Source organism: Hippocampus guttulatus, chromosome 9 (genome assembly GCF_054856545.1).
Source record: "Hippocampus guttulatus isolate MCC_2025c chromosome 9, RoL_Hgut_1.0, whole genome shotgun sequence".
Classification (NCBI taxonomy): Eukaryota; Metazoa; Chordata; class Actinopteri; order Syngnathiformes; family Syngnathidae; genus Hippocampus; species Hippocampus guttulatus.
This window is the reverse complement of record NC_141269.1, coordinates 20,794,052-20,820,639: the sequence shown is the minus strand read 5'-3', so window position 1 is coordinate 20,820,639 and position 26,588 is coordinate 20,794,052. Positions and strand designations below refer to the sequence as shown.

Below are 26,588 nucleotides of genomic sequence, written 5' to 3'. Positions count from 1 at the left end.
CTGTTCATTCTCCAGTCAAGCGCAGAAAGACGGAACAATTAGGAAGAGAGAAAGTGAAGGAATACATTCTGGAAAATGCAAAAGAGAAAAAATGGATGACTAAAGGAAACATTTACGCTGTAAGTATATTGTGGATTTCAAATACCCTTGAAACAGTTCCATTTCCTCAACTTCACAACTCACTTCCAGGTGAGGCTCATATTACAAACATTCCTGTATATGGACACGCCCTTCCTAACCAGGGGGAAAAAAAGGCAAGCTGCTCGTGTCTTTATTGAATCCAAAGATCCATGAGAATGTTTTTGCTTCCTTGATGGACTCCCACACGAAAACAGGACAGGTTTTCTTACGACCACGCAAAGCTGGCAAAGTAAGTCTTGACTTGTGTGAGTCTATCGTACAGGTTTGTCAATTTTCAGGTGAAACTGATGTTGTCTTTTTGACAAAGGTAGCCTGGAAATACTCCAATGTTCCGTTTTGTATTTGATTATTGCAACTCTTCATTTCCCACATGCAATAGGATGAGCATCTTAATGTGAAGGCTCACTTCACAGGTAGTGTAATTACACTACTCATGTTGTGCTTGAAATGACAAATTTGTCCCAGTTTAGTTCTTATTTGTTGCTTTATTGAGAGAATTTCACGAGAACGGTTTTCATTCCTTCCTTTATTGGTCAACCGTGTACAAATGTGTTGTGCAATTGCGCAAACAGGAGGGGAGGCCAAATGAGCATGTTGAAACACAACCAGTTTCTGTGATACAGATTCCTGTAGAGCACTGACAGACCACAGACTTAGACACCGACCGCAGTAAGGGAACACCTCATTGTTCCTTTGATTGAATACTGCTGCTAACTAAAGTACTCAAACTAAACCTAACCAAAAATCTGTCTTCTCTCTTGTTCACAATATATTTATTCTCGATGCATTTTTCTCTTTCCTTTTAGAAATGGAAGCCAGTGTTGTTGTCATTGGTTCCACCCAGCAACAGTGGAGTTGGTCGATTGGAGATTCAGTTAATAGGAGGTACTTTGATCTGACTTCTTATCTATCTTCCAAGTTTCAATACGTCATTAACTGGCGAGGAAGTCAGGGTGTACCCAGCCTTTCGCAATGACAGCTGGGATGCCCTGTGTCCCCAGTGAGGATATACGGTTCAAGAAATTGATGCATGGATGAGTACCGATGCTTTTTATTTGGGGTGTATTTATCCTCCGTTTATTTATATAGAGCAGTGGTTCTTAACATGGGTTCACTTGAACCCCAGGGGTTCGGTGAATTGGCCTCAGGGGTTCGACGAAGCCTCTGGCATGGAGGGTAAGACACACGCGACTCAACATGTCAATAAGTTATAACACACCCGCTTGGCCATCACTGGCTGCAGATGTTCACATTACTTTGCTTGTCCAATCAGTGTTGTGGGAAATTTAGTTCGCACAGTAGTCAACGTGTGACTGTCGTGATAGTATGTCGTACAATTAAAAAAAAAAAAAGAAGTATACTTACCTCTTGAAATTTTATTTACTTTTTTCTGTTTTTAATAAATGCGTTTTTTTTTAATATCTTGAATTTGTAAAAAATATTTATTTATTTTTGACTAATGAAGAGTTCGGTGAATGTGCATATTAACTGATTGGGTTCGGTACCTCTAAGAACATTAAGAACCACTGCTCTATAGCCTTAGTACAAACTTGTGTATTGAGATCTGAGAATATATATACAGGGAAAAGTCAACTTGGACTGCCAAGATGGCAAAGTTTGTCACTCTTGGATATTAAACTTCCCACCTTGGTCCTGGTTTTCAGCAACCTTCTTATCCAGGCATGTGGCTTCTCACACAGGATAGTCACATGAGAAAAAGCTGTTAAAAAGCTGACTTTTAGATGCACTGTGAAGGGTGCGTTTATAATTTCACAATTTGGTTGAGTCACAATTCCGAATTTTTTGAACCATGTTGCCCTGTTTGTAACTCGGATAATCCAGATCACATGAACCTGATATTTGCCAATGTCATACGATAGTAAGCAGTCATTTGGAGACGGATGTCATAAAATGTACTCATCAACAGCACATACAGTTCATTATCTTTGGATTCACCTATTATAATACTGTATATAGATTTTTTTTCAATGCAATTATAATAGCTGTCAATTATTTATGAATGTTAACTATTTTCGGGCCGGCACAAAGCGTATGCCCCATAAAAGGGTTTGCACAAAACAACCCAAAAATGTGGTCATTTTGCATCAGTAAAGACACAACATAGGTGGATACTGTCTGTTGATTAAGTGTGTTTGTTCGTGTAGTGTGCGAGTTTCTGCACGTGTGTGTGTGCATGGTGTGTGTGTGTGTGTGTGTGTGTGTGTGTGCACGTCTGTGTTTTGTGTGTGCGTGCGACGAAAACACGCATGCAGCAGCAGGGTGAGCAGTAGAAGATGAAAAGTAAATTTGACAGCTTAAATAGACCCCAGGATTGTAGAGATGGAGTTATGTAAGCACACCGGATGCACATTTTCTCTTGTTATCTGTTTGCACTTGCATGCATGAATTGCTGGTATACACATTACATATGATGAGTCCAATAATCCTGCAAAAAAAAAAAAATCACATCTAAAAATTAAAATGTTACTCAAGAAAGAGAGCACTGAATCAGCCATGAATTAAATTGCTCTTTGCAAATTTGCCACGTCGACTAAGAGTAAAGAATGCTCAAGCTGCAGAAAGTAAGTAGCTCAGAGGATGCTCATTTCCGAGAAAGGTTCTCAATGATGACGTAAATGGCTCCCAAAGGATATAATAAACACCAAGGCTTGGATATTCATGAGAGCAGTCAATTTGAAACCGCCACACTTAGTGAGTTGACCCAAAAGTGTCCAAGTGGTTGCCGTGATAAGAAATGCTTGAATTCCGTCATGATGAAAAGGGAGGGGGCATTGTGTCTGTGCCGATGTGTGATTGTACCAGTGAGTGAGATGAGAGAAAAAAAAAGAGCAGTCTAATCAGACAAAATTGCACAAAACTAATTATGGAATATTTTTCCACCTGTTACAAGTGTTTCGGGGCGGCCCGGTAGTCCAGTGGTTAGCACGTCGACTTCACAGTGCAGTGGTACCGGGTTCAATTCCAGCTCCGGCCTCCCTGTGTGGAGTTTGCATGTTCTCCCCGGGCCTGCGTGGGTTTTCTCCGGGTACTCCGGTTTCCTCCCACATTCCAAAAACATGCATGGCAGGCTGATTGAACGCTCTGAATTGTCCCTAGGTGTGAATGTGAGCGTGGATGGTTGTTCGTCTCTGTGTCCCCTGCGATTGGCTGGCAACCGATTCAGGGTGTCCCCCGCCTACTGCCCGAAGACAGCTGGGATAGGCTCCAGCACCCCCCGCGACCCTAGTGAGGATCAAGCGGTTCGGAAAATGGATGGATGACATGAATAAATCGAATATAAAGTTTGAAATGTGGGGATCTTCGTAGACTGTGCAAGTGCGCTCTGGCATAACAATGGGTGCATCTTGATATTCGTGCCAGTGCAAGCCTCGTTTAGGAATTTGGCAGACATTGCCGCCATTTTTTCCTTTCAGGCGGATGGAGGGTGTTTCTTTTTTTTTTTTGGCGCACTTGATAATTTGGTGGCTGATAGTAGACTAAACTTTCGACCAACTGAAAGCAGACACGAATGATCGGGGTTGATGGAGCACTTCGCAGCGGTGAAATGTGATGGCCTGGCCAAACTGACATCATCCACCCCTGGATTTCTGTTTGCAGCTCCTTATTAACATAGTTTGCGGGCTATGAACTTCTGCATGGACTTGCATTGGGCACAAAAATAGAGCCCCTAGTGGTTATTGGTAGTTATTTGTATGCAGAATTATTTGAATGGGTTGCAATAGTAGCTTGGCCTACACATTGACTGTATGTCAGCACAACAATCGAACTATCCAAATGAATAGTGATTAGCGGTGGCCGATCTTATTTTAAAATGATACATTATGATAACATTTCAGCCAATCATCATTACAGTTTTGTTTGGGGTTTTTGCTTTTTTTGCCTGGCGACCAGCACCCCCTCGCGACCTTGTCCAGGATAAGCAATGCTGAAAAGGGACGGATTGAAAGCTGGTTACTATGATCATATAAAACAATAATCATGAAGTTTATTTTTAGAAATCAGAGCTTCGAATGGGGATAGCACGAGCATTTTGGTGAGTGGATATGGTCCCCCATTGCCCACCCATGATGATGGGTCTGTGTAAATATAAACATTCTCAAGACACATAAAATAATGCACTGTGTTGAAATCTTCTGAAGTCAACTGTATTGGAGTAAATAGTAAAGGAGTTTATTTTCACTCAGGGTTCTGATCCAATGTAATGCCATCTTTCAATGTTAAAATAATTGTCTTGCTGTACTGCAGACACATTTCACCACAGACTGTATGTGCATTGTTATCATCGTTTCACACTTGTGTGTAATCAGCATTCTTTACACAATTCCCACAGGATAGTCACTTTGTAGTTTTCACTCGGTTACATGTGTACGTACAGTACGTATGTCCCACTGGAACCTGGTAATTTATAAGTCATAGCATAGATGCTCCAATACACAAACCCGCCTGCTTGGTTAGATTTTCGGTCCATTCGGTCCTAGCTTCCGTCTTACACCCACCAATCTAAAAGCCAGTCTTTGTGTTGTCATGAGGGCTGAGATACAATTTCCCCCGTTCACTCTGGTACATCATCTTCATGTATTTATGCACACATGTTATTTCACCTTGGACCAATGCTGTGACACCTTTTAATCATCTCTCCCTCTTGTCTTTGCTCTCTGGGTTTCATGATGCCGGACTTTGAATCCAAGCCCTTAATGCATTTTGAAACGCGTTTGTGTCTTGACATCAATTGCTATCTATTTTCTCTGTTCACGAGCTGGGTTTATGGATTTCTCTTCAAGTGTGAATGTTAATAGATTGAGTCATTTGTTGACGCTAACCTCCTTCGATCCTCACTGAGCCTTCTGGTCAACTGTGGGACACCAAGTTTATTATTGGCTTTATGACAGTTGACAATGGTAACCAAGACTCCACAAAGTGCGCCCAAACCTCCCGAACACAGTAGAGCCTTCAATTCTCTTGGCCTCTTTCTGATGTATCTTTATAGCCTCGCCCAACTAGAAAATGAATGGGAGTCTTTAGAATTTAAAGACTGGTCCGAGGATCATACAATGTTGAGATCATCCTCGAACCATTTTTGTATTTCTTCTCATCCAGGACTTGGCTCTCATAAGTCCCTCTGCAGTGTTGTTGGCTGTCTGACCTCTGTCCCTTCTAGATCTTTTCTCTTCGCCTTCTTTTCCAATGGGCGCTCTCTGTATTTTGCATTATTGATTACCTTTTCCATTGTATCTCAAGCTGTATACACTAGCGTGTATCTTTCTGTGATGGTGGTAATGGAGATAGCTACTGCCTTTGATACGATGTCGAGAATTATCTCCTCTGATCGTGCACCTTGCTGAAGGATTTCACATTTCAAAAACATGCGTGGTAGATTGAGTGAACGCTCTAAATTGTCCCTAGGTGTGAGTGTGAGCACAAATGGTTGTATGTCTGCCCTGCGATTGGCTGGCAACCAGTTCAGGGTGTCCCCCGCCTCCTGCCCGAAGACAGCTGGGATAGGCTCTGGCATGCCCCGCGACCCTTGGATGGATGGATGGATACAAGAAACAATTGCGTATGAGGCGTGTTTGGGCAAAAGTGTGTGTATAAAGTTCTTGTATGAGTTGCATATTTATTTTGGATCTGCAGGTATGTATTTTGGTCTACAATTTTTGATCATTTAATTACCTTGGTAATGTGAAGCTTGGGGTAGGACCAAAATAAGATTGACTTTTCATTTGAACTATTCATATCCTCCTGACGACCAGGAAAAAAAAATGTTGTCCAATCAGATTTATTTTGAAATTTCCCAATCTATGTGAAGTACCGGTAATTGGTATACTGCAAAAGAATAATGAAATTTTTATTTGTGTTCTTAAGTTTTGATGTGTCTTCTACAGTGGACATCGGAACCCAATACAGGGGAAACCGAACTTCATTCTGAAACAGTTAGTCCAACAAAAATATCAAAAAGTCAACTTGACAAAGTGTTCAACATAAACATAACTGTCCATCATCTCTTTTCTTTTGTTTCACTTTTGCTTCTATTATGCTTATTTGGTATGATACTTCAAAAAGCAATTCCCTTTCTTGGAAAAACTTATCGCCTATGATCTTGCAGTCCTCTGGAACCCTGTTATTCATGAGGGTTCCAGTCGCTGTCAGTCCTTTTGTCATCAGGGTGTCAAGGAGGCTGATTTTTGTAAACTACCTGTCAAAGAACAGGTGGGTGCCTTGGGGAACAGACTATGTCAATTGAAGAACAGCGTGTTCCCCGATGCCCTTTCCTCCTGTAGCTGTGAAAGTTGTCTTACCTTGGTAGACCACAAAATCCAAAACTCGACCAGTTGGTGCAGCCAAGGAAAATACCTTCAGTCCAGTTGGGTTTGGTTTGACCTGTACATACTGGCGCACTGGGCTTCGACCAGTAAAAGGAACTAATTGCTCGTCAATGCACACTTTTCCTGTTCTTGGCAGACTCAGACATCCTTGCCTTACTTTGCTCAAGAGAGGCCTGATTCTCCACAAGAGATCACCTGTTTTTTTCTTCATCTGAAACATCAAGGTAGTTGACGAGCTTGATGGAGTTTATCAATTTGTAAAACTGATTTCTGGTCATGGATTCCGCCACAATTTTGACTCTAGTACTTGAGGGCCAATACATTTGAATGTTTGGATATCCGAAACAGCCCATGTAAATAGAATTCCCAAAGAATGTGTTCAGTTCTTCAGGTGTGGTATTTAACATTGCTTCAGACACAAGTACTTCACGCTGATTTGTGTACAGGGCCATTTGTTCAAACACAGAATCATCAATGTATTGCTTAAAATTGACTTCACTTTGAAGTCAAGATGGCGCCCGAGTAGGCAGCCGTCAGCAAGTGCTCTCATGAGCCTTGCTTTTTTTGTTGTTTTTGTGTTTGTTTTGTCACTTTGTGTTTGTTGTTACGTCGTGTGGACCTGATGTGGACTTTTTTCAGCATTTTTTGGCCACGACATTCATCAAGGAGGAGACTCTGTGCTCGGTGGTTGCGCCTTCTCGGCAGCATGGGTATACCAGCACTGTTTTTGACTGGGAGGAATGTCGGCGCCATTTGACTGTCGTTGCTGGACAGTCCTGGGGCGCTTGTGTCTTGCGCCTGTAATGGGCAGCATTTTTCACAGCCCCGCTTTGTTCAGCGGAGAGATCAGATCGGTGCTGTTGAACGGTCTGCGGCTGGATGGATGTAAGTCTTGAGGAGCCGACGATGAGAAGAAAAGAGCGTTAGTGCAGAGCGCCGATGCGGATTTGAAACTGGGAGTCGCGGCTTGGAGTTTGAAGCGGATTACGTGGGACAGGAGAAGTGAACTAATCTCTTTTCGTCAATGGACGCGACAGCTTCGTGTTTGCTTTCAAAACTTAGCTTGTAGGAGACGTGTGCACATTTTCAGCATGACGTCTCTGACCCACTGGTGAAAGGACACTTTGATCCTCTCCTCTTTCATCTATAACTGCTTCAGACAACAAAGTGTATGCAGAAAAGTGGTGAAGATTGCACGACTGTCTGTGTCCTATGTGTTGTGTTGTGTTATTTTTGTTATTTTGACTTCAAAATGGCACCGCGAGAGTGGCTGCCTTTCCAGCAGCTCCTATATTTTGTTGTTCTACTTCTTCCTTTCGTAACTTTGCTGCTGTGAATTGGGAATTTCTCCATTGCGAGACTAATAAAGGTTTTCTTATCTTAAAATAATCCACCGGGGTCCAGTTTTGGCGTGTCATAGCAGCATCATATCATCTTCATCAGACAACTCAATGTCTAAGTTTCCATCAACAATCCACAGTAAAATTCCCTCTGCTTCTGAGAATGACTCCCTTTGTTGTCATTTGGGACAAAAAAAGAGCAAAATGGATGAAATAACTTCAAATGTCCACTACAGAGGACATTTTTTAAACACTTGAATACTAGGCTCAAATACACTTAAAATAACTCAAACAACACTTGAACGTGTTCATAAGAGTCTTATAAATAAAATGCCAACCGCATTTCAAGACAAAATGTGTTTGATAAAAAGTATTAAAGACTTACTTTTCCTCTTCCCATAAAAAGTGCAGATCAACGTCTTCTCCTTCGGCCATTTTGGGTTCACATGCAGTGAATCCAATCACCGAACGCGCACATCCAGTCTCGATGTAAGCCCTTCTAGCTGGCCCTGGTACACAGACTCGAGATCTGATTGGCTATTGCAAGCTGACTGTGCCCGTTCACTTACAGCGCACAGGGGCCTGCTCTGTTTAATCTGAAGGCCCCAAGCAAGTTTAATTTACCTGGCAACACAAGCTATCTGAAATATGATTGGTTAAAAACTCTACCATCATAAATAAGTTATTTATCGAGTGGCTTTCAATGTTATTTTAAATAACACTAAGTGGAAATAATATGACGTAAAGAATACAGAGAATAATTTTGTTGACATATTTATGAAAATAAAATAACAAATTAAATTTATGTTATTCTCAGAAAAGTAAATTTATTTAATTTACTTTTCTGAGAATGTTTAGGCCAGCAGAGAAGGCCTTGCTGGCCCTGACGGAACGCCACTGATAGATAGTCTATGCAGCGTCCTCGTCATTCGCCTCGTGCCATGTGGCGTTCTGATAGTTTTACATAAATGTGAATTACCCAGAAAAAAAGTGATCACCAGTCGAGCGATCGCTCACTATGCTGATGTTTGCCTTGAACATTCTCAAAGGATTGTTTAAAGCTGACAAAAGCAAACGTCCTTGGATCAGTTCTTTACAAAACGCCAGACAAAAAACACTTCTGAGTGGGAACATGAACTAAAGAGGGCAAAAAAACCAGATGAGGACGGAGTTAAAAGTTAAATGACCATCATTTTTATTCTTTATTTGTTTTATTTCATTTTATCATTTTAAAACAAAAACACTCCCTGCAAAGAACTGAGGCAAAGCGTCGTGAGCACTTTGTGAGAATGCATGCTCTTCTGAAATCTTTGTGTTCGTCATATGTTGCAGGTGGCAGTGGAGGAAGAGATCACGTTGCAGGCTTGAAGAAACACTACCAGCCTCAAGAAAGCAAAGTCAAAGTGATCAGACTCTCTGAGCTTATAAGTGTCCTGAGACTCCCACCAAATGCTGAAGCCTGTCCCATGGTGCCTGTCATCATCATGTCGGATTTCCAAAAAACGTATTACAGAGGAGCAATAGCTAATTAAACGTGCAATCTGGTTTCAGGAAAACATGTCAGCTTTTTGTGTGGAGTCACAGGAGAGAACAATGGTGTTTGCTACACAAAAAGATGACTGCGTGGACTGGGTAGAGAAACTTTGTCAAGGAACCTTTCAGGTAAGACCATCAATGATACTTTGTTTGATTGCTGGCAATGCTTTTCTTCTGCAGACTCAGGTTCCTCTCAAAAGTAAAATATTTTCGGTTCTGTTCACTGATGCTTCTCTCTCTTCAGAAGAGCATTGGCTCAGACACCAATCAGCTTCATATGGAGGAAAATCATATATATGCAACAGCAAATGAAGGTAACAACTCCCATAGGACTTTTGTTTTTTTCTCCACAACCCCCCCACCCCCTTTTTTTTTCAATCACTGCAACATTGTTTTAAATGAAATGTTTTGTTTCAACTACGTCCCCAGCAATATTTAATAGTCTTTGCCTAACTTGTGTTCAGAAAGGTTGCAATATAGTAGACGGAATATTAAGAAGAGAAGTATGATCATAAAATTATGTATGGTGCCGTCCCAAGCATTTTTTTTTTTTAGACACAACTTTTTGTGCCTTGTTTCCAGCCTTGGAGTTTTGTGTGGTGGTGCAAAAGACGGATGCAGCAATACGTTGTGGACTGCAGGGATCATACTGGCTACAGGTCGGACAAAAGACTCTGCTTCTGAAAGATACCCAGAAGGTTAACATTGTCAGACAGTGGCCATATGAACTGCTGAGGCGATATGGTAAAGATAAGGTAAGGGCTTTCAAATGACAAATTATGAACAAAATTCAGGGGAAAATGGCACATTTCATTGATATGCTTTAGAAGACATGACCATGGACAATCATATTCCTGCATGGCGTCTACCTTCTGGAGAAAAATCAGGAGCCATGAAATTCAGAACTTCTTCTCACTGACTGTACGGACTCAACATCTGGATCTGGTCTCGGGAATGGGATGAATTAATGGTGTAGACCAGGGGTCCTCAACCGCCGGTCATTTGGTGCTGGGCCGCACAGAAAGAATAAATAACTTACATTCTTTCCGTTTTATTCATTTCGGTATCTGAAAAAAAAATTATTTAGAAAAATTACCGAATTCTCTGTTATATCAGTCGACAGTATGTCACTCTTGACGCAGGTGAATGTGCGCTTCTCGGTCACGCATAAAAAAAACCCAAACTTCTTTGAAAAGTTTTTTCGGGAAAGGGAAAAGGCCCAGACAGGAGACAGAAGTAGAGCCTACGACAGGGGTGGCCAACCCGCGGCTCGCGAGCCGCATGCGGCTCTTTAGCTGGTTCAATACGGCTCCCGGGCTCTCACACGACAAGCGTCGAAAATGCCTCGGCAGTGGCGATGCCATTCAAACAAGGCGCTAACTTCACAGAGCGTACTCTGTCAGCCTATCATCAATCCTGTTACTTGATTGACATAGAGGGCAACCAATCAGATGACTGCATCACCGACCGCTCATGCGCAAACAACGGCGCAAAGCGCTAAGCTAGTCAGCGAATTACCTCTGATTTTAAGGCAGCGATGCCCAATACGTCGATCAGAATCGACCGAGAGCCAGCGAACTGGTCCCAAGTCGACCGCAAGGAGGAAATGGGTGGGAAAAAAAGGGTTTGTTTGTTTGTATCTTGAGCTTTCATTCATTTTCGGCCCGTTCCGACTGTTGCTCATCGCGGTGTGCGTGCATATGTGTGCGAGTGCACTGGTGGGCACCCGCGTGAGTGCATGCGTGCGAGCGCGCGCGTGTGTGTGTGTGTGTGTGTGTATGCTTGCACGTGCGCAATCGGGTCGGTCGTGAAAAGTTGGTCACTTCAAAAGTCGATCTTTGGCCAAAAAACAGTGTGTGTGTGTGTGTGTGTGTGTGTGTGTGTGTGTGTGTGCACACGCGCGTGAGGGTATGATGTGGCTCTTTGCAGTAACTCAGTAAAATAATTGGCTCCTCGTCTCTGACTGGTTGGCCACTCCTGGCCTACGACTTTCAAGAAAGAGAAGGCCACATTTAATAGACAGTATCAGGAGTCCTATTTCAAATATGGATTTATCTCAACGCACCAAGCCTACTCTGCATAATCAGCGGCGATGGAGAGTCGTATTTTTCAAGCACTTTTTATTTGCGGCGTATCTTATTTTGAAGGCACGTTTAAACGTTACCACAGCGACCACAGAATGTTGCGGCCAGATTGGACGTTCCTCGTGTCATGTTTCGTCTTTATTATTGTGTTTCGAAAATACCACACTTTTCATGCAGGTCATATCATATTGTATTGTTGTATCTATCCGGCCTTAAAGGCCAGTCCCTGAAAATATTATCTGACATGAAACCGGTCTGTGGGGCAAAAAAGGTTGGGGACCTCCGGTGTAGAACACTGGTGTCAAACTCATGACCAGATCTGGCCCGCCAGATAGTTGGTGCGTGTGTAGTGCTCTCAGCAACATGAAAGTAGGCAAAAACATGTTAAAATGATGATGATGATGATGATGATTCCTCATCATTAGTCAAATATACCTCACGTGGTGGGATGCCTCTGAGTGGCGCGAGGGTGGAACGCCGGGGCTCTTGGGCCCCAGACGCGGCTAAATGCCCACCAGCCGGCGGGGAAGGAGGTAGGGTCTCATCGGAAGGTGAGGCGCCCAGCGCTCGCCCCGCCGGAGCGGAGGGGAGTGGGAGTAGCCACCCTACAACACTCATTAAACAATAATCAGGCGAGGGCCCTTCTGGGGCCCGCACTGGGTGTGAACCTCACGAGGCACCAGTGAGAGTTGTACCAGGTGTAGGACCCGGGAGGGTGGCCAAGTCCCTGATGGGGGCCGATTCCCCAGGAGGAGAGTGGATTCCTCAAATATAGACTCATTGTGCCAAAAATCCACAGCCGTCATCAGATCAACAAAGCAAATATTCTTGTGTGTTGTATCAGCACTTTCTTCATAATATTAAAACTTTATTTCCCTGAAATATGTTGAAATCATATGAGTTTAGCATAATTGCATCTTTTCAGCATGGCCCGAAAGGTCTTCATTTTAAATGATAGGCAAACATTTTTTTTTTCTTTTAAACCAGGTGACCTTAACCATTGAAGCAGGAAGACGATGTGACAGCGGGCCCGGAACATTCACCTTTAAAACACAACAAGCTGAGGAAATATTCAACCTGATTCAGAGCACAATCAAGCAAAAGACTCAAGCTGTCACATCGGGTAACCTTCACCAAGAAGATGACAAAGCTTCAGCACCAAACATACAAGCTCATTCCCCTCTCCCCGAAATACCGGATAGGACCAGCATGGCCTCCATTCTGGAAAACGCAAGGTTACAGATAAAGACATCTCCCACCAGAGAGGACAATATGGGATGGCGACTTGGCTCCGCTCATTCATCAGCAAATCAATTATCGCAGCCAGCACCAATCACACTCATGCCTCTGCCAATGGTCCCAAACCTGGACAAACCCTCTGGAGATCTTCACGGTCGTCCACACGAAGCTGAATACGCCAACCCAGCCGACTGCATCCAAAATATACCAAAACCTCAAGTTCCCCTGTCTCATGTCTATGTCGACCCCGCAAGTGTTCTTCCACTTCATCCTCCAAGTTCAAAAGAAACTACGAATCCAATTGCAGAATCTGTTTATTCAGAAGTGTATGATAAAGTCAATCTGACCAAGAATGAACCAAATGCCAATTGGAGCGAACAACAGATGAGGCATTTTACAGGGGATGAACCAATTTATACTGTACCTGTAAGCAAGGAAGACAAAGTTTCTGATCAAGTTGATGCCAAACCAGACCCATTCGCGCACCTCTATGCTCAAGTACATAAACCGGCCCCATCATCGAGTCCCTCTTCAACTCCACCTCCTCCCTCTTCATCATCCTTAGCCAACAGCATCGCTGCTACCAAAATCTCTGACACCACTCTTGATGATGTCATCTATGAAAACCTGGGCATCATTTGACTCAGCTTGTCTGTTGCTGAAAGCAAAACTCTGAAAGCTGACTGTCCCAAATCTTCAATGTAAATTTAGAAATGTAGATATCTGGTCCACATTTTCATTTTCAATTGTGTATAATATTGCATGTACGCCTATTATAAGCCTATTGTAAGCCTTTTTAAATAAAAATGTTGATACAAAAACAAACAAAAAAATCGGTGTGAAGCAAGAATGAACTTAAATTCATTTCCCCATAACCAATATGCATGCAGTTGATCATTATTGAAAAAGGGGTTAGCCTTTAAATAACTTGTCACATAATGAACCACACATCGAATCACAGTTCAACATGTTATTTTGTCATTGCTGAAATGACCTCATGCTTGTATATTTTTTTACCGTCATTATATTGGTTTAATTCAGGGGTCGGCAACCCAAAATGTTTAAAGAGCCATATAGGACAAAAAAAAAAACCAAAAAACAAATACTGTATTTTCACGACTATAAGGCACCATTAAAAGTCTTAAATTTTCTTCAAAATGGACAGGACGCCTTATAATGCGGAGCGTCTAGTGTGCCGAGTTCCAAAGCCTGACTGAGAGCACCTCTGGCCGACACGCTGTTTATACAGAGAAAAGGCGGGCGTGAGTGATGACAGGCATGCGGAAGTCCGCCAATGAGTGAAGGGTGGGCGTGTAAGAGGACGCTAAAGGCACGTCCCTAGCAGGTACCAGTCGCCAATGAGTGAAGGGTGGGCGTGTAAGAGGACGCTAAAGGCACGCCCCTAGCAGGTACCAGTCTTGTGAGTACATTGTAAAATGGCGAAATAAAGTACAACCAAACTCAGTTTTGCTTCCGTTGCCTTTTTAAAAACGAGTTTTTAGCGTGCGTGCATACATGCCGTATGTTTAAGCTGGCGTATGTTTTACCATGCCTGGCTGCGCCCAATAATACAGTGCGTTTTGTGTATGTGTCAAATACAGAAATAGCACCCCTTACTGAGACTGCGCCCAACAATACGGTGCGCCGAATGGTCGTGGAAATACGGTATGTCTGGAGCCGCAAAAAAATAAACGCCTTCTATAAAACTCAGAATGAAGGAAACACATGCTGTTTGTATGTAGTGTCTGTGTTTGTCGAGACTGTTAAAAGCATAAATAAAGTGTAAGTTTAAAAAAAAACAACACCACAGCTCTCCTTTTTCAGAGCTGCAACATGTATCTATATCTATTTGGGCTATATTAGCCTACTATGAAAATCTTTTTCCATTTAATTTTTTTTTATAAAGCTCCAGGGAGCCACTAGATGTCGCTAAAGAGCCGCATGCGGCTCTGGAGCCGCCTGTTGCTGACCCCTGGTTTAATTGATCACATTGAAACAAATCTGAAGTCAACTTTATTGTCAAATATGCTCTATGTGAAACATACAGCACAGACGAAATTTCTTTCCTCTCAACCATAGTGAAAACACAGGAGAGAGAGGAGCCGCTGCGGAAACCGGCGCTGCCATCAACAGAACAGTTAACATAAAATGACAAAATAATACAACACAACACAGAGGACACAGACAGTCAAGCAATTTTAACCACTTTTCTGCATACACTTTGTTGTTTGACGCAGTTATAGATGAAAGAGGAGAGAATCAAAGAAATGTTCAAAGGCTAAATGTGCTGTAGATGTAAATTCTTACATTTTAACAATACAATCATGACGAATACAATCATTTTTAAATGTATTATTTACAGTTAGTTTAATTACAATGAATGAATTGACAATTTGCATACCTGTCAACTCATACGGTTTAGCCATAGTTCATACGGATTTTGTGGTGAATCTTACGTATATGGCCGTATCGCACAAATCATACGGATTCTGAAAGTTTCCGGGGTTTTTTTCACCAACTCCAAATGATTTGCAGTTGGTGAAAAAAGTAACGCAGGAATACAACTCTGAACACAGTAATGCCACTAAGTAGAATAATGATTAGACATTAACCAGACATTGTATTATAAATTATAATTATAAATATCATTGAAAATTTCTTGGGGTTTTTTTCTGCCGTTATTTTGACATACAAAATGCTGTGGTATGTTATAAGGATTTTTTGCTCTTTATAAGGATTTTTTTGGTAGTTTATACAGGTTGGCGCTCCGAAAAGTTGACAGGTATGAATTTGAAATAAATACATTACAAACGTGCTCGCTCTCTCGTGTGTGTGTGTGTGTGTGTGTGTGCGTGCGTGCGTGTGCGTGTGTGATTGTGCGTGCGTGTGTGTGTGTGCGTATCAGCTGTTTTCTGAGGGAATGCACGAAGTGAAGAGAGCACGTCTCGTCGCTTTTTCAGTTACCTGCCGCCACCTGCTGGCTGAGAGACAGAACCGTGGGCTACTCAAAACACTGTACGTGCCGTTCACAATACTGTGTGTGACTTGTTCCCCATATAAAGGACCGTGTTTGTTGTATTACAGCACTACCAAATAAACAAATAACAAAAGTAATATTAAATGCAAGATTCTGTTTTTATCTTTGATACAGTACATTCCATTTTCAGTTAAAATAATGATTGAATTCCACAGAGTTGACGTGTGTCTGGATGTTTCTTTCAAATTAAATAAAATGCCTTAACTCAAGATTTAGGCAAGGGCGTTGGAGTCCAGTTCCCATAAAGATAGTTTTAAAAAAAAAGGCTCCTAGGGTCGACTCCTTCATATTCAGAATCCATCCATTCAAATGAGGCTTTGGCATGATCCGGGTTTTTGATGCATATACTTGTGTACTGTTTACCGAGCACCCAAAAATGTATTCTCAAGCATTCTGAACCATGTATTCGGTTCAGAACAGGACCGAATAATGTTTTTTGATCCCAGAAATGCAGGCTCAGACAAAATGCGACAACAAAAATATTTATCTACAGAAAAGCGCACCGACAAAGTACAAACACAAATCGCTAGTCACCCGGAGCCAGGAAAAACAATGCATAAACAAAATGTAAGAATCCGCAAACGAAATGTCAAAATTCCAATAATGGGAAAGCAAGATCAAGAGCAATGATAAAATCATGAAAACACTTACAAACAAGGAAGTATGAAAAACGAGAGCAACGATGAATATCGAGAGGTGTCACATACGACACTTGAAGCACAACAGCAAGTAAGGTTAAAAACCCGACAAGGAGGAGTAAACGTCGGCGTCATTTAATGACGTAAAAACAATGATAATCTGAAACAAGTATGCCAATTGGAAGGAGACACCCTTTACTCCAGATGAGGCGAAAATAAAAACAAATACACGGCACCAAAGAAGTAAAGGATCTATCTATCTATCTATATCAGAGGTGATTGCTCAAAGACTGCAAGGGAAGCTCAGCTTCCCCTAAAATGTCATAAAGTAAGTGATCAAATATATGTGTGTACATACAATTGTGTGGACATGTCATTGACTAAATACTGTATGCGCTACAACGCGCTCAACTTTTGTTCCGAATCAGCTTCTTCTTACTGGTTACGACGCGACTCTCTTCTCATTCATTCCCGCAGCTTCACTGTGCTTTAAACTGTGTGGACGCTGAGCGTCTGCAGCGCGGACGCTGGGCGTCTCGAGAGTTCAGAGTAGGTTGTCCCAATGCATTGAAACGAGACGAGTCATTGAATAAATGCTGGTTTTGTCCCACTTACCGGACGCTCAGCGTCTCTGGACAGAGGGCATGAATCAGATGGCACGGACGCTGAGCTTTTCTGCATGATGATTGGATGATCTGTCTGAGGCTAAATCTCTTTTTGATTGACAGCGAAATGAGCGAATCACCGGTCTTTTGGTGTCGGCATCCATGGGAGCATTTTTCAATCTCATTCTGTTCTGAGTTGAACTGGAGACTTCTTCGAATCATCTTAGCGACACTCTCTTTGTTGAAAGTGACGAGCGACAAATTAATCTTTTATTTCTGGTGGGTTTTATTGTAGTTGCTTGTGTTCGCAGACTGACTTATATCACCACAGTGTCACAGATCATTTTCTTGAAAAGGAACAGAGAGTAAAATTCACGTATAAATAAACGAAATTGAGTTTTCCCTCCTTGACAGACCAGCATCCACCACTGATCTCTCTCTCTCTCTCTCTCTCTCTCTCTCGAGATCTATCAATCCATAAACAAATCAGTTTATCTCGAGAGAGAGAGAGAGAGAGAGAGAGAGGGAGGGAGATCCATCCATCCATTTTCTGAACCGCTTTATCCTCACAAGGTGTCGCGAGGCGTGCTGGAGCCTAACCCAGCTGTCTTCGGGCAGTAGGCGAGGGACCCCCTGAACCGGTTGCCAGCCAATCGCAGAGCACACAGAGACGAACAACCATCCGCGCTAACCATTCGCGCTCACACTCAAACCGAGGGACAATTTAGAGCACAGGTGTCAAAGTCAGATCTGCCAGATCTGGAAGATAAGATAACCTTTACTTGTCCCACACTGGGGAAATTTGCAGTTTAATATATATATATATATATATATATATATATATATATATATATATATTAGAGCTGTCAAACGATTAAAATATTTAATCTAATTAAAAATGCAACTGTCATAATTAAATAATTCACGAAAAAATAATCATGATTACTCACACATTTTTTATCGTTTCTGAATTTCCTTTTATATTTTTTGTCCTATTTTTTCCCATTTTAATGCTCTCATCAATATGGAATCATGAATCCGTTTTCTATGTGCAAAATGCAAATATTTACTGAAATAACAATTTCGATTTTCAATTTTACATGAACATTTTTCACTTGGAGCAGTTATTCACACAATCTCTCACCCAATATTTCTGTCCATCAACAACAGTGAAAACAATATTTTGTCACACAACAGCTGCTTTAACAGCTCTTTTTATGGAATCAAAACAGAGCAATATAACATTATAAAGTGCACATCTAAGGTAAACTAGTACTCAGCCTAAAGTGGATTCAAGCCATGGTTGCATACTTCGTTTTTCTCAAGTTTGTTTTGAACACAGCAGTCAGGCTATTGATTGTGTTGGTCCTTCTTGCGCGGAAGTCTCTCTACGGTTTTGTGTGGACATCATTTCGGATGACTACATTTGGTTTGATGACTTCACTGGAGATGTTTTATTTTCAGTGTGTTCGCGAGGTCGTTACCACTGCACCGCTGAACTCTTGACGTGCCTCAGCGCACCGTCACTGTCAGACGAACACAGAGAAGCTCCACCCCCTTTATTTATATGGACACGGAACACTGTAACCTTCCACACAAAATAGTTCCAAACAAGTAACAATCGCGTCAGTGGCATACATCAAATTCGACAGGCTACCTGCTCTTTATTCACCAGAGGCTCATCAACCTAGTCTCTTATTTCTCTCCCGAAACAGTGTCTTCTCCCGCTTGGTGTACCTTAGCCTTCTCCGCTATGTACAATCTCTATACACAGCTTGTAATGGAGGCTCTCGCTGGCAATCCGTTGTGGAGTCGTTTGATGCAATGCGAATGATTTCAGCTTGAGTCGAGCTGTGGACAATGTTGACAGGCTTGCATGCAGTCGCCATACATTTAGCGATGGCTTCAGCAAATTTGTTCTTCGTCGTGTCATCCATTTTCTTCGCTTTGAAATGATCCATAGCTGTCTGTCTGAGACGAGGGGGCGGAGTACTCACGTCAGCTGTGTGCTTGGCCATTAAGTGATATTTCAGACTCGACGTGCTATGATGATAGCTCAGTTTACGACTGCAAAACATACAGGTAACTTTGGTCTTGTCAGTGGAACTATCTGGCAACTTTTTAAAAGTAAACTTTCCATTCATAAACTCTTTAGGTATCCGCTTTCGGTGTCTCGCGCGTGCGTGGACCTGTGCAGCACGCTTGTTTTGTTTCTGGTTTATTTATAGAGCAACGTAACATCCGCTGTGACGTGTGCCGCGTTAATCTCGCGAGAAAAAATTTAATCCCGTTAAAATTCATTTAAATTAATGCCAATAAAAACGCGCTAAACTGACAGCTCTAATATATATATACAGTATATATATACCTGTATATATATATATATATATATATATATATATATATGCATTTATATGCATTTTATGTGGCCCGCAAAAGTAAATCACCTGTGTCAACTTCCATGATCCTTGCTTAAACCTGCACCGAAATCTCAAATTGTCATACATAAGGAATAACGGGGACATTTTGCAATCATTTTGTCAACCTGTTTTTACTCATTTGAGCAACAATTGAACAAATACCTGACTGATTTCAAAACTAGTGAGCCATCATTTTTTTGTGTACAAGTAATAATACGATGTGTTGATTAAACATTTATTCGGTTACACTGTCTTTATGGCCCTCCGAGGGAAAACGTAACTCCAATGTGGCCCGCGACAAAAATAAATTTGACACCCCTGATTTAGAGTGCTCAATCAGCTTGCCATGCATATTTTTAGAATGTGGGAGGAAACCGGAGTACCCGGAGAAAACCCACGCAGGCACGGGGAGAACATGCAAACTCCACACAGGAAGACCGGAATCGAACCCTACACCTCTGCACTGTGAGGCCAACATACTAACCAATCGATCACCGTGCCGCCCGCGCCGACATTTCCCTCATCAAAATCAGTGCAACCATCAAGCACAGATTCTTCTCCTTCAACAAATGTCGTGGCCAAAATGCTGAAAATAGTCCACAAAGGGTCCACATGAAGGACAGCAAACACCATATGACAAAACAAAAGACAAAAACAACAACAAAAAAGCTGAGCTTTTGAAGACGGCTGCCAACTAAGACGCTATCTTAAAGCCTTACCTTGTGTCGGTGCCAATTTGATATTGGTCGGATTTTGTGTGTTCCGTTTGCTGTGTAGTATCGATATGTTCAATTGGCATATTTTATAGCTTTGTAGAAATAATTATTTTATGCATGTTAGAATATTTCTTTGACAGAACTATTTGTTGTGACATCACGTGACTGGCGAATGAAGACAGTGTGGAGAAGGAGTCAGGCAGAGAGCCAGAGATGAGGCCAGCTCACGCATGAAGCGATCCAGTTTTTTGACCATCGAGACAAACATACTTACATACAGACAAACGAACAATTACAAATACAAACGAATTAGACAAACTGAAGAGAACCTTTTTTTGATCTTTTTATTTTCTGTTTATTAAAAAATAAAGTAAGCCATTGTCGTGTTGTTTGCGTTCAAGACTCGTCGTTACGCTGGCCTCAAAGGTGCACCGGAATAGCACCGACACCTTGAGTGACTTTTTTTTTTTTTTTTTTAAATCAACTAATCGGTCAGCTGTGCAAACCCAGTACCTCTGCACTGTGAGGTTGATGCGCTAACCACTCAACACCGGGCCGCCCCATACTGTGCATGCATACAAAAAAAAAAAAGAAAAAAGATCCTTCAGGTGAAACCGCTTCAAAAATATGTTTATGAAGGAATTACCTTGACACAATTGGACAAACATTTTGTCACGTAGCAAGGTGGTGGTGGACCCCAAAAAGCAGGCAGGAGGGAGGAGCAGGGTGTATTTGAAGAATTGTATTTAAAACAAAGAAAACTAAATCCCAAACACCCAAAGTCCAAAGTATCAAACAAAAACCATGACTAAAGCTAAAACATAACAATGAACTAAACATGACAGAAACTAAGATCAAACAGCAACACACATGACAGTAGCAAGAAGCAACAATGACCCGACACTTTTAAAGCCCTAATTAGTTATGACCAACAGGTGTGCAGCTTCCGGGGGAGCCCTACAGTGCCACCTGTTGGTCCCTAAACCGAATCATGACAGTACCCCTCCCTCAAGGGACGGATCCCAGACGTCCCAAAGTTGTCCATAAGGGTTGCCTCGCCGGGGAACAGGAACTAAAAGCGACGGCAACCCTTGCCTCGCCGCAGAACAAGAACACACGCGACGGCGACCTTCGCCTCGCCGAAATACAGGAACTATCAGCGACGGTGACCTTCACCTCGCCAGGGAACAGGAGCAAAAGCGACGGCAATCCTTTTGGCTGGGCGTGGCCTGACGTGGACGGAGCTCGACGTAACGGGGGACAAGGAACAGCCAGACGTGAACAGGGGATCGGCCTGACGTGGGCGTGGACGTGGCACGGCTTGTCGTCGACGTGAATGTGACTCAACTCCAACAGACACGTGACGAGCCTCGGCTCAACGTAGACGCGGACGGGGCTCGGCCCACCGTAGACGCGGCTTGACGAGACGAAAACAGGACAGCCGCATCACCAGCGCTGCCTGAAAGGGGAAAGGGGTGTCGGCCGCAGACGCGCTCCGCCAGGCACATGGTGGAACAGGGACCAATCCGTAGTACCTGCGGGGTCCAGGGGTCGGGTCATTCTGTCACGTAGCAAGGTGGTGGTGGACCCCAAAAAGCAGGCAGGAGGGAGGAGCAGGGTGTACTTGAAGAATTGTATTTAAAACAAAGAAAACTAAATCCAAAACAAAGTCCAAAGTATCAAACAAAAACTATGACTAAAGCTAAAACATAACAATGAACTAAACATGACAGAAACTAAGATCAAACAGCAACACACATGACAGTAGCAAGAAGCAACAATGACCCGACACTGAGTGTTCGGGCTAGGAGTCCTTTTAAAGCCCTAATTAGTTATGACCAACAGGTGTGCAGCTTCCGGGGGAGCCCTACAGTGCCACCTGTTGGTCCCTAAACCGAATCATGACACATTTTGGTACAATCTTTTTATGAAAGAAAAATAATAAGGCAGGGAAACTTGGTACCTGGCGGTCATGCGTGATTTACTAAAAAAAATTGGGAGAGATATTTACCTGTCGTAGTTTTCTTCTCTCAGAAACTCGAAGTACATTTTACAAGGACAGTCTTTGTGTAAATGTTATTTGCATAGCTGCATAGACGTGTGGGACGTCATGCACGCGTTGAGCATGACGTCTCTGATCCACTGGTGAAAGGAGACGTTGATTCTCTCTTTCATCTGGAACTGCTTAAACAACAAGGTGTATGCAGGACTAGTTGTTACAATTGTATTCTTGTCCATGTTTTATTTTACGTGTTCCGTTATATTATTTTCTTACTTTATATTAACTGTTCTTTAAAGCGCTATGTTACAGCTGTAGCTGTAGTGAAAGCGCTATATACATAAACATGTATTGTATAAGGCAAGGCAGGGTTACAGTGAAACCCCTCTAGAACGAAAACTACATGGGCGAAAACACCCCCCTCATGTGAAAAAAATCTTCATGCATTAACACAATTCCCATTCTCTTGCACCCCATACGACGAAAACCCCGTTGCGTTATACGAAATCATTTTCTCTGCTCAAGCCTCGCGAAGACATTCTGTCACGTAGCAAGGTGGTGGTGGACCCCAAAAAGCAGGCAGGAGGGAGGAGCAGTGTGTATTTGAAGAAGTGCATAGATAAAACACAGAGAAAACTAAATCCAAAAACAAACATAGTCCAAAGCAGCAAACAAAAATAACAAGTGAAGCTAAAACAGAACCGTGACCAAAACATGACCAAAACAAACCTGACAGCAGTAAAGGAACAGCAAACAAACGAACATGACAGTAGCAAAGAGCAAACAGCAACAAACAAACATGACAGCAGCAAAAAGCAACAATGACCCAACCATGAGTGTTCGGGCGGGAGTCCTTTTATAGAACTAATTACCTAACGGCCAACAGGTGTGCAGCTCTAGGGGGAGCCCTACAGTGCCACCTGTTGGTCCCAAACCGAATCATGACAGTACCCCTCCCTCAAGGGACAGATCCCAGACGTCCCAAAGTTGTCCAGAAGGCTTGCCTTGCTGGGGAACGGGAACTAAAAGCGACAGCGACCTTCGCCTTGCCGGAGAACAGGAACAAAAGCGACGGCGACCTTCGCTACGCCGGAGAACAGGAACAAAAGCAACGGCGACCTTCGCCTCACTAGGGAACAGGAACAAAAGCGATGGCAATCCTTTGGCTGGGCGTGGCCTGACGTGGACGGAGCTCGACGTAACGGGGGATATGGGACAGCCGGACGTGAACAGGGGCTCGGCCTGACGTGGGCGCGGACGTGGCACGGCTCGTCGTCGACGTGAATGTGACTCAGCTCGGCTCAACGTGGATGCGGACGGGGCTCGGCCCACCGTAGACGTGGCTTGACGAGATGAAAACAGGACAGCCGCATCACCAGCGCTGCCTGAAAGGGAAAAGGGTGTCGGCCGCAGACGCGCTTCGCCAGGCACATGGTGGAATAGGGACCAGTCCTTAGTACCTGCGTGGTCCAGGTGGTGGTCGGGTCATTGTTGCTTTTTGCTGCTGTCATGTTTGTTTGTTGCCGTTTGCTCTTTGCTACTGTCATGTTCGTTCGTTTGCTGTTCCTTTACTGCTGTCAGGTTTGTTTCGGTCATGTTTTGGTCACGGTTCTGTTTTAGCTTCACTTGTTATTTTTGTTTGCTGCTTTGGACTATGTTTGTTTTTGGATTTAGTTTTCTCTGTGTTTTATCAATACACTTCTTCAAATACACCCTGCTCCTCCCTCCTGCCTGCTTTTTTGGGGTCCACCACCACCTTGCTACGTGACACATTCACTACAATGAAGTCTTATCCAACAGCGACCTCTACTGATTCGTTCGGAAACGGCAACAACAACCGCCACACTGTTTTACACAGTGAACGATGTTTATTTCGGTCACAGCTGCGAGTTTCCTGGACTCAACATACTCATAGCTGCTCTGCCATTGGCTTACCGAGCATCATCCTGGCCTCCGATTGGCCAAGGGGGACCTCACTGTCTATGTGTGTAGATACTGAAGCTAGATCTGTAGCATCCGATTAGCTGCTCAGAGTAAACGAACGTTTCCTCGAATACTTTACTTGTTATCATGCTAAAAACAGCCACGGGACGCTTCGTAGTCCTCGATGGCCATAGTTAGCTCTCGAAGGCTAAAAACCTTACGCTAACTGGAGCGCTGCTCTCTCATTAGCGCTCCAGTTAGCGTAAGGTTTTTAGCCTTATGGCCATCGAGGACTACGAAGCATCCCGTGGCTGGCTTAAAAGTTCATTGCATTACATCAGCTGAGCAACGCTGTCTTGGGTGGCGATCGAGGGGAGGTCGAGGTAGAGACAGTGAGATGGTGGAAAGAAAAGCCACCGGGTCCAGAAGTATTTGTTATTGGTAGATTCAGACGAGCGTTGACGTTATAATGCTAAAATGGCTACAAAACGGACCTTTGGATGTCAAGCAGCTAAGACAAGATCTCTGATGCTGGAAGAGAGGGTAAAAGTGATCAAAATGAAAGACGCAGCAAGCAAAATAAAAGACATTATCCAAGAAATTGATGTAAGTGAAATTGAATGCTGATCGTAAATTTCGCAATTTCTTCCCCTTTGTTTCTTTCTACACTGACAATATGAAGTGTGTGCTCATACTTATGCACTATTGCAGTGGTCCTCAACTAGAAATGCTGTCGGTCCACTTTTTTTTTTTTTTTTATAAGACCAAGGTCCAATGCACGGCGGTCATGGGGAGCAGGGCTATATGCCCATTTAGTATGGTCAAGCCAAGCTTATACAAATCAACACTCCTCACAACCAACCAATAATGGGGTGCATGAAATAACAATTATTCACTTTGCCAGTACACAGCAAATAATGAGAGGTATTCTGTTGAGGCAGAGGAACTCTTTTATTTTGTTAAGTTGTGCCTGCTTAATAATAGAAATAGCCCTTTTAGGGAAATAAGACATTTTTACTTTAACTTTGTTAAACAGTAGTTGTCTTTTTTCCCTTAATTTACCAAAAGCAAAACAAAATACTCATTTTACCAAAATAAATACTAAACATGAAAACAAAAATATTTTCATTTGTACAATTCCCTTTTCACATCCCCTCTGAAATCACTGAAAAATATATCAGAAGAGGAGTTAAGAACCATTTTAAATACTGACACAAGGGAGCACAGGAATGTGCAGTGCTGTTCTTCCACTATGCAATGTCTGAGGCATGCAAATATTATTTGCGGACGCCATTGTGATGTTCATTTACCATGTTGCGGTGTTCTGCTGTTAAACAGCTGCAAAGATCCCCGGGTAGACGGGAGCAAAACTGCACACGATCGAAACCTCCCGCGATTCGTCCTGTCTAATTGTCTGTGTGCGGCTCTCCTGTGCTGAAGCTGTGAGCACACTGTGGTGTCGCGCATGCGTCTGTTTCCTGACACAATCATCCATTTTGAATGCGTGACGCTTATGTATGGGCACACCTTAAGTTCAGAGGAGCCAATCAGCGCATCGTTATCGCCGACATGCCCTGCTCAGCCTGCTCGTCTCCAGTTCGTCAAACATTATACACACACAGTCGCGCTGCTGCGTCCTCTGCAATACATCTGTTCGTGCACGCAAATAATACAACGGATAATTTTAACAAGCGATCGCGGTAATGCGCAGATTATAGTCCAAAAATAGAAAATGTATAACGTAAAAATCACTTTATAATTTATTATTTTATACAATTTGCCGAGGGTCCGGACAGAGGAGGTCGGCGGTCCGGTCGTGGATCGCGGTCCGCCAGTTGAGGAAGGCGACACAATTGGAATAAAAATAGAGTACACATACGTTTGTGTGTGTGTGTACACATACGTTTGTGTGTGTGGGTGTGTGTGTGCTTACATCTGAGATCAAATTTGCTGCAGTGAAAAAACCCCTGTTGTGAAAAATTTCTTGCTGCAAACATGATTTCGTTGTAGAGGAGTTTCACTGGATTTATACAGTGATCCCTCGCCACTTCACGCTTCAAGTTTTGCGGCTTCAGTGTTTTGTGTTTTTTTCCCCCCCAAAATTAATAAACACATTTTTAAAAAATGCAGCCATATCAGCAGCCAAATTGCGGGAAAATGCGTTGTTTCATGTCGATGCGTGAGCGAGAAGGATTCCCTGCATGCCAAACAAAGAGCTGACGTGATCAGAGGCTTTGTACATGCCTGGACTCGACTGTACATGCTCACTCATACAAGGTGCATTATTGTTTCCGGCGCGACATCGACCAATGAAAGCATGTTTGGATTTATCCCGTGAGCTGATTGGCTGCTCATCATCACAGCCTCACCCATCATTTTCCATTGTTGTGTCTCACTGTTGGCCTCGCATACTGTATCTTCGTGTTGTGGTCGCGATATATATTTTTTAAAATTAGTTAAGCTGTGCTTCGCTGAAGCAATGCACTCATCCCTCCACAAAGATGGCAACATCAACAGGGACACATTGCTTCAAAGGCGACTGTGACAGGGCTGGTTTGCAGGCCTG

At 42.9% G+C, this 26,588-nt stretch overlaps 1 protein-coding gene across 1 annotated transcript; it reads left to right on the top strand.

Annotated features, from left to right (window-relative positions):
* Positions 1 to 221: 221 nt before the first annotated feature.
* On the top strand, positions 222 to 14,148 carry LOC147200729 (docking protein 1-like). The gene is made up of 7 exons (XM_086120523.1): positions 222 to 370; positions 948 to 1,026; positions 9,158 to 9,294; positions 9,377 to 9,487; positions 9,606 to 9,675; positions 9,944 to 10,116; positions 12,433 to 14,148. The coding sequence occupies exons 1-7, from the start codon at positions 314 to 316 to the stop codon at positions 13,324 to 13,326; spliced, it is 1,521 nt and encodes a 506-aa protein (XP_085976649.1). The 5' UTR covers positions 222 to 313; the 3' UTR covers positions 13,327 to 14,148.
* Positions 14,149 to 26,588: the final 12,440 nt, after the last annotated feature.

Bases quoted from the DNA above. Each gene is read 5' to 3' on its own strand.
- LOC147200729 (XM_086120523.1), top strand. From the start codon at position 314: ATGGACTCCCACACGAAAACAGGACAGGTTTTCTTACGACCACGCAAA. The intron at 371-947 runs GTAAGTCTTGAC...CTTTCCTTTTAG, and splicing joins GACCACGCAAAGCTGGCAAA to AAATGGAAGCCAGTGTTGTT. The intron at 9,488-9,605 runs GTAAGACCATCA...CTCTCTCTTCAG, and splicing joins TTTGTCAAGGAACCTTTCAG to AAGAGCATTGGCTCAGACAC.